The sequence below is a fragment of the Trifolium pratense genome, linkage group LG7 (genome assembly GCF_020283565.1).
Source record: "Trifolium pratense cultivar HEN17-A07 linkage group LG7, ARS_RC_1.1, whole genome shotgun sequence".
Lineage (NCBI taxonomy): Eukaryota > Viridiplantae > Streptophyta > Magnoliopsida > Fabales > Fabaceae > Trifolium > Trifolium pratense.
The window spans coordinates 32,443,637-32,451,374 of NC_060065.1; the positions used below are offsets into that span (position 1 = coordinate 32,443,637).

At 33.1% G+C, this 7,738-nt stretch overlaps 2 protein-coding genes across 2 annotated transcripts; one reads left to right on the forward strand and one right to left on the reverse strand.

Moving 5' to 3' along the window:
• Window positions 1-4,295, forward strand: LOC123898519 (phosphatidylinositol/phosphatidylcholine transfer protein SFH2). The gene is made up of 11 exons (XM_045949496.1): window positions 1-285; window positions 405-433; window positions 1,001-1,084; window positions 1,202-1,255; window positions 1,561-1,638; window positions 2,409-2,462; window positions 2,561-2,620; window positions 2,725-2,820; window positions 3,012-3,113; window positions 3,400-3,480; window positions 3,746-4,295. The coding sequence occupies exons 1-11, from the start codon at window positions 231-233 to the stop codon at window positions 4,037-4,039; spliced, it is 987 nt and encodes a 328-aa protein (XP_045805452.1). The 5' UTR covers window positions 1-230; the 3' UTR covers window positions 4,040-4,295.
• A 256-nt stretch (window positions 4,296-4,551) lies between these two features.
• LOC123898517 (WEB family protein At1g12150) lies at window positions 4,552-7,738 on the reverse strand. The gene is made up of 3 exons (XM_045949495.1): window positions 7,430-7,738; window positions 7,097-7,302; window positions 4,552-6,586 (listed from the first exon to the last, which is right to left on the reverse strand). Exons 2-3 carry the CDS (start codon window positions 7,268-7,270, stop codon window positions 5,006-5,008), a joined length of 1,755 nt encoding a protein of 584 aa, XP_045805451.1. The 5' UTR covers window positions 7,271-7,302; window positions 7,430-7,738; the 3' UTR covers window positions 4,552-5,005.

The following is a 7,738-nucleotide window of genomic DNA, read 5'->3' on the forward strand; positions in this document are numbered from 1 at the left end:
AATCAATTTTCACACAATATATAAAGCTTAGATATTGTCCCTTTTTTCATCTTACTTTGTTGGTTGTGCTGTCTTGTGTCTTTCACAAAAACAACACAGTGAAACAAACACAGAACATCTTACACTGAGTCAAGTTAAAGCTACTTCAAATCCAACAACAAAAATATAGTCTTAGGTTTTTGTTCTTTTAATTTTATTTTTATTTTGCTTTTGCTGTTTTTTTCATCAAAATGGGGATTGTTTCTCAAGATGCCCTTAACCAACTGCAAGCTCTCATAGATCAAGGTCTTCCCTTTACTATATACCCTTTTTCTCTCTCCTTTTTTTTATTTAATTTTTTTAATTAAATTTTCCTTTTTTATGGTACCCTTTATTGAATTGTTTCTTTTTTACTTTGATTCTAGTTGAGGAGCCACTTCAGAAAACGTTTCAGGTTAGTGTCACTATTTTCATCTGATTCCAACATTATAAAAATTCAATCTTTTTGCATTTTTCTTCTGTTTTTGCTACTTGGGTGTTTTTTAATTTTTATGTTTTCCAACATCTCATGATGTTGCTGATCTCTGTCAATTTTATGTCCTTTTTTGGTTTCTGGTTTTTAATGTTTTTTTATTGTTGACATAGTTTTTTTTTTTTTTTGTGGTAGACTTCGGAACCTTGGAATTATCTTAATTGATGTGTCAAAATGGTTCATTGTTGTTGTTTAATAGTTTGGTTCTTCAGCATTTGTTTACCTATGTTTTGGATATTTCATTCATGAGATGAATTTTGATTGAGATCTGATTTCAAAATTGAAGTTCAATCAATGTGGCACTTCTAAGTATCTTCAACTTCAATTATTTTGTGTAATTTGTAATAAGTGTTTGCTGTTTCCGAAATCAATTCGAAGTAATGACATAACTATTCCGACAGAGTTTGTTGAGATCTAGCAATCTTTTATTTACTGGCTCCACTAGATAGAGTGCTTTGATGATGCCTAATTAACTGCTGTTACTTGCAGAATGTTCATCAAGGACATGTACCGGAAACCTTGATTCGGTTTCTGAAAGCAAGGGAATGGAATGCTTCAAAGGCGCATAAGATGGTACGATATGTTAGGTGAAAGCGTTGTTTTTGCTGAATGATTTTTAAGTCTTTATTTTGTTGTTGAAAATTTACTGTGATACCTGATTCATTTGCAAATGCATGTTTTACGTTTCAGTTAATCGAGAGTTTGAACTGGAGGGTACAAAATGAGATTGACAAAATATTATCGGTAAGTCTATATAGATCATAGACTTGTATATTATTGTCTATATAGATCATATATTTATATGCTTGTAAGATATCAAGAGATTATTCTGATTGTGATGTTTTTTATTAGATTTTATGGCATCCCTTTTGTATATTTAATGTTGTCGAAGTCTTGTTACCATATATATATATATATATATATATATATATATATATATATATATATATATATATATATATATATATATATATATATATATATATATATATATATATAAATGACGATGACTTCTTACCTTTAATGCCTGGATTGTGATTCATTTTCAGAAACCAATAATCCCTCAAGATTTGTACAGAGGTGTGCGTGATTCTCAGCTCATAGGATTGTCAGGGTACTCAAGAGAGGTACTCATCAAACATAATATTTTCGCGGTCCATTTCACCTTGCTTGCACTTGAAAGTGTTTGTTTTATCAAAATCTTCAAATTATGATATATCCAAGGCTGTTAAATTTGTGATCATTATACTGACGATAAACTCTGATTTTGTTTTCTACCATCTTGACATCGTCTTTGTTATGTGTTTCATCCTGTGTCTTAGGGTTGTCTTCGATGTCTTAGTGGTTACTCTTGCTAATGACTGGGTTTGGGTTGGGGCTAAGTTTTTGTCGTGTGTGTGTGTGTAGATGTGTCTTTTTTATTACGAATAATAAATTTATCACTAGCTTTTATTATGCATTATTAATTGAAGTTTGATTAAATGTTAATTGTGATTTAACCCACTTGGGTTGGTGCATTGGTATTGGCTTGGGACCTGGGAGTGTGCTCCTCTTGAGGTCTGAGGTTCGATTCTCTCCGGTGCCAATTTGGGTGGGCTAATTTAGCTTAAAAAAAAAAAAATTTAATTGTGATTTCAATGTTTATTTTTGTTATTTTTTTGTATATATTTGTTTGAACAATTTTACATTTTAGGTAGGATCATACAATATTACAATTCGTATTATGATAGCACATTGCAGGTGTTTTCTTTATCTCTTCTGTACCTTGGTACAATATCGATTTTGACAACCTTGGATTTATCTGCATGGAAATTTATATCTTTTAATGGAAGTACGGAAGTGCTTAAATTTATATTTACTCTTCTAATCTTGATTCTTGCTCAACTACCCTTTGCAGGGTCTGCCTGTCTTTGCAATCGGTGTTGGACTTAGCACATTTGACAAAGCATCTGTAAGTTTCTTTGAAATCGCTGTTTATTGCTTTATCTTAAAGCCTTGTGTTCATATATATTAAAAAATAAATATAAAAATTGTGTTTTTTTATTTCAGGTCCATTATTATGTTCAGTCTCACATTCAAATTAATGAATATCGTGATCGTGTAATTTTGGTAGGTATCAATCATCGGAGTTTACTAATATCCTTTTGTCGCATGATTGTGCTGTTTGTATAGCTTCTTTTCTTTTGTTTGTTTTGACCGGTATATGCTTGTAGCCTTCTGCATCGAAGAAGCATGGTCGCCCTATTACAACATGCGTAAAGGTTTTGGATATGACTGGTCTGAAGCTGTCAGCCCTGAATCAGATTAAGGTATTTAATAAGTGTGCATGTATGCGCATATGTAGATTTTACAATTAACATATCATGATCAATAAACTATAGCACATCGGAAAGTACCAGACATACTCAATATTTCATTCCAAGATCGAGTTTCTCTCGACTTTTTTTCATTTGTTTTTGAATATTTTCTGCATCACTGAGTTGTCTTTGTTCTGTTGCAGTTGTTAACAATAATATCATCCATTGATGATCTGAACTACCCTGAGAAAACAAATACTTATTACATTGTAAATGCCCCATACATATTTGCGGGTTGTTGGAAGGTAAGAAGATACTATTCCTCATGACTCGGTTCCTTGTATGATACTACCTCCGGCCCTTTTTATAAGAAACAATTGACTTTTTAGGTTCATTGAATAACTGTTGTTTATATTATACACCAGATACATCGGTATTTAATGGATTAAAAAGTGAGTTGTTTCTTATAAAAGGACCAGAGGGAGTGTTTTCTTATTATATTGATTTAGGCGTAACACCTTTTGACTTGGCAAAAAAAAATTGAGAACCTATTGAAACTTCAAGATAATGTTAAACATGTTTCGTTCGCAGGTTGTGAAGCCACTTTTACAAGAGAGGACTAGAAAAAAGGTGCAAGTCTTACAAGGTTGTGGCCGAGATGAGCTGTTGAAGGTAATTTATTTATTTAGTTATTTTAAATTTTCTGTTATTGGTTGGAGTCTGACCACTTGTTCATAAGCTGTTTTCAGCTTATTTCTAAAAGCTTTTCAGGATAGCTTAGGAAAACAACGAAAATAATTTGACTTAATTTTATTTCTGTTATGGAAATAGCTTATACATTTCTTCACTTCTTATTTAGATGTGGAGAAATCTATTATAATCATTAATATATTGTTCTTTGTTCAATTAAATTTAAACTTAAATTTTTGGCATGTAGATCATGGATTACGCAGCTCTACCGCATTTCTGTAGAAAAGAAGGTTCTGGATCATCCAAACATTCAGGGAGTGGGAGTGAAAATTGCTATTCCTTGGATCACCCCTTTCATCAAGAACTCTACAACTACATCAAGGAACAATCAAGAATGAATGAATCAAAGGAACCAATCAAGCAAGGATCGTTCCATGTAGAATTTCCTGAACCTGCTACTAAGGAAGAAGCAGATATTGCGAAGACTATAGAGTCCGAGTTACACAAGTTTGAGAACAGCCGTGAGAATGTTGATTGTTAAGTGATACTATTTATGACTTAACTGTCGATGGTGTCTTCACCGTCATCTGGTCTTTTTGTAAGTCCTATAAATCTTCTTAATTATTTGAACCAAACCGGTGTAGTAGTACAGAAGGTTACACCCTTCACATTTATCAGTATTCTGCTGTAGTAGTTAGCTTTATAAGTTTAGGGAATAGTCGGAAATAAAACCGATAAGAGCTTTGCATTGTGTCATAATTCTAGATATAAATGTCAAATATATTATTTTACTAGTAGATTTCTTGTCTAAGTTTTATCTTTTGCAGTCTACTATGTCACAAGCCAAATTAAATAACTGTGCTTTGATTTCTACCGAAAATGAAATTTTTTAAATAACATTCATTATAAATAGATTTTTTCCGATAGAATTGATTATAAATAGATTATTAATGATTTTGTAACAAAAAAAAATACTAAAAGGAAACAACTTCAATGATTTTTAGTTTGTCATGGCACCATTGTTTTAGTTCTTGCATGGCACAAAAAATTGTATACATGTGAACTTTTAAAATTAAGTTATCCATGCATAATAAGCAAAAAGCTAGAATAAGCATTTTTGAAACAAATATATATGTTTTATTTTATGCACTTGAAGCTTCTACATCTCAATATGTTGGTCATTGTTTAAACCTATACATAGAACATATACAGATATATTTTTTCCTTGGAATATGCAAAAACTTGTCTGTTAAGCCTCATGAAACTCAAGGAACCAGGATGTTGACAATGAGCATGAGCATTCACATTTGAACAATGTTTTCTTGATGATGGAAACATTGACAAACTTTCATATTGAATTGAGAGATTTGGTAACACATAAGTGATTCTTGTATTGTAAGTAACCTCTCAACTCACAAGAGAAGGACAAAAAAGCCAATGCTACAACCAAAATGATTTTGTGAGGGACTTCACTCTATCTATTCTGAGCTCAAAACACTTAAATTTTCTAGCTGTGTAGCGAGATTGGTCTTGAACTATCTGAGTAATCGAAATCAGATACACCGTTGTAATCGCCTTGACGCCACCTCTTTAATTCATTTTCAATTGCTAGTTTTGCTGAATCTGCCACTTCTGCATTCCTCAAAGCCATATCTGTTGCTGCTTTAATTTCTTCAATTGCTTTAAGATTAGCTTCAACTTTTTTGTCAACTTCATTTCTTCTTGTATTGATTGCTTCCACCTGAGCCATGGCAGTTGTTTCTGTCCTATCAATCAAATCTTCAGATTCTTTAATTTTTCCACTTAGAGCAGCAAATTCATCAACCGTCAATACGATCTTACCACTCGATTGAGAAACCGAGACGCTACCTTGTGAATCAGACAACAACTTCATTTCCTCAACAGCTCTTTTTTCTGCTGCTTTTGCTTCTTCAGCCTGTTTCAATAGAAGTTCTAGTTTCCGTTCTATTTCGTCAGACAAAGCTTTTGATTTCTCAGCTTCTAGTTTCAGTTCGTCCGATTTTATTCTCATCTCTTCTTCTTCTTTTCTTGCATTTTCTGTCTCAAACGATAAATGCTTGATTTTCAATTCTATGTCACGACAACGATTTTCATTAGATACTCTATCCTCAAGAGAATCTTCTTGTTCTTTGCTACTTTCTAGTTCGCCGGTTAGGTTCGCTGCAAGTGCTTCTGATGCCTCTTCCTTCTCCATAAGTTCCTGTTGTTCTTTCTTCACTTGTTCTAATTCAGCCTTAAGGGAATCCACAAGGTTTCTCAGTGAAATTTCTTCTTCAGAAATTTCCTGCAAGATTTTTGTGGCTTCTTTGATCTCCAAATTTATTGCCTCAATAGAATCCATCTCAGAATCATGATACTGTTTTATCTGCTCTTGAAGAGCCTGAATCTCAGCACTTGTCTCGAGAAGTTTCTTCTCGAGACTTTGTGTTTCTTCATGATCATACTCATTCTTCAGTTCCATCATTTTCTTCTCTATTTCTTCCTTTGAAGTTTTGTAAAAGTTGAACTTTTCGTCTCTTTCTCCCGTCACTTTTATCTGTTCTTGTTGTGCTTGTGCAGTGGCTAATTTAAATTGTTCAGTTGATTCTTTCATGGTTGCAATTTCCTTAGAGAGTTCATTGATCTTTTCGGAATTTAATTTCGCAGAACGCTGCGCTTCTCCTGCCATCTGAAATGCAGCCAATTTCGCCTCCAAAGCCGCATCAAAATCTTGTCTGATTTTGTTCAGTTCTGTCTTGGAAGCATCTAGTTCTTTTACAGTTGTAGTGTACTCTTTTCTTGCATGCTCTAGCTCTTGTTTCCAAGCTTCATATCCTATCGCTTTTTGCGATAGTGCCTTTTCGAGTTCTTTTGCTTGATTCTTCACAACCTCACTTTCTTCTATTGCAGATTGCTTTGATTCTCTCACAGTGTTGAGTTTCTTTGTCAATTCTTGAAGTGTCACATTGGCCTTATCTAGCTCAGAAAGCGCTTTAGCTTTCGTATTCTCAGCGCTGTCTAGTTGTTTCTTTATCTTGGTCAATTCTCTTTGAGTCAAGAGAAGCTGTGTCTCCTTTTCCAATACATTCTGCAATCAAATCACACAAAGTTATTGATTCTCTCATGTTGTGTGCGCCTCTTGTATTAAAGCTATGTTTGGATAAACAACTTAACTAAGCGCAAGCGGTTTACCATACAAGTGCTTATGTATAAGTTATTTCTATAATGATAAAATAAAGTCAAAAATCAAAATATTTTCATAAACTATTTTAGAATTTAGAGAGCTTATCAAAATATTTGCAGCTTATTGACATAGGTGCCTCTGGCAGCAAGCATTCTTCCAAGCAGGGTTTCGAAATAATGTCTGCAACTGCAAATTTGACGCGACATCAAGGTTTTTGATGTCTATGCAAATATGCAATTAAGGTTGCACTTGACTGCGACTATTCACAAAATTAAGGACGACAACCACAATTTGACTGCAATTACTCGCAATATTAACGACCGCGGCTATGATTTGATTCCTAGTACAAAAAATGGGAGTTTCCTACAATTATTCGCAATATTAAGGATAGCGCGTCGCGTCCACGATGTTTACCTCTGAAGATTTTCTCTTTATAGCATTATCACGCCTTTCCTTCTTGGCACGAACCTCACCAAACAAACTAACAGCAGCTCTCACAGATTGAAATGGCGCTCTTGTGTCGATCACCCTCTCTCCCTTTGGAGAAGTCGGTTCCTTTGGAGAATTTTCTCGGGTTCGGATACTCATTATATATTTTTTTCCTTACTTGCAAAAGGTATCTGCAAGATAAATAGTAATGAGCATTGTCAAGATTAATCATGCATAAATATAATTGCATAACATGTTACATATGGTGTAATAGAAATAAAAAAAAATAAAATAGAACATAATAAAACAAATGCTTACATTAATGTTTGATGCTACAAGAAAATCCTTTTGATGAGGTTGATTCAAGAATTTTTTTGTAAAGGTGTTAGAAAAAGAACAAATATGTAAACTTTGGTTCCTTTTAAGTCAAACTTTTATATATACCCTTTTGAGACCCTTGAAAAACAAGGTAAACACCCTAAAATATGGTTGGTTAAATTTGCTTTGATTTGAAATATAATAGATTATATGCTATTTTTAGTTTGAGATGTTAATAGAGTTTTGTGGTGGTTTTTACAGTTAATGGCAACCATACAGTGTTTGTTAAATACAAAAAGAAAAGAAAAA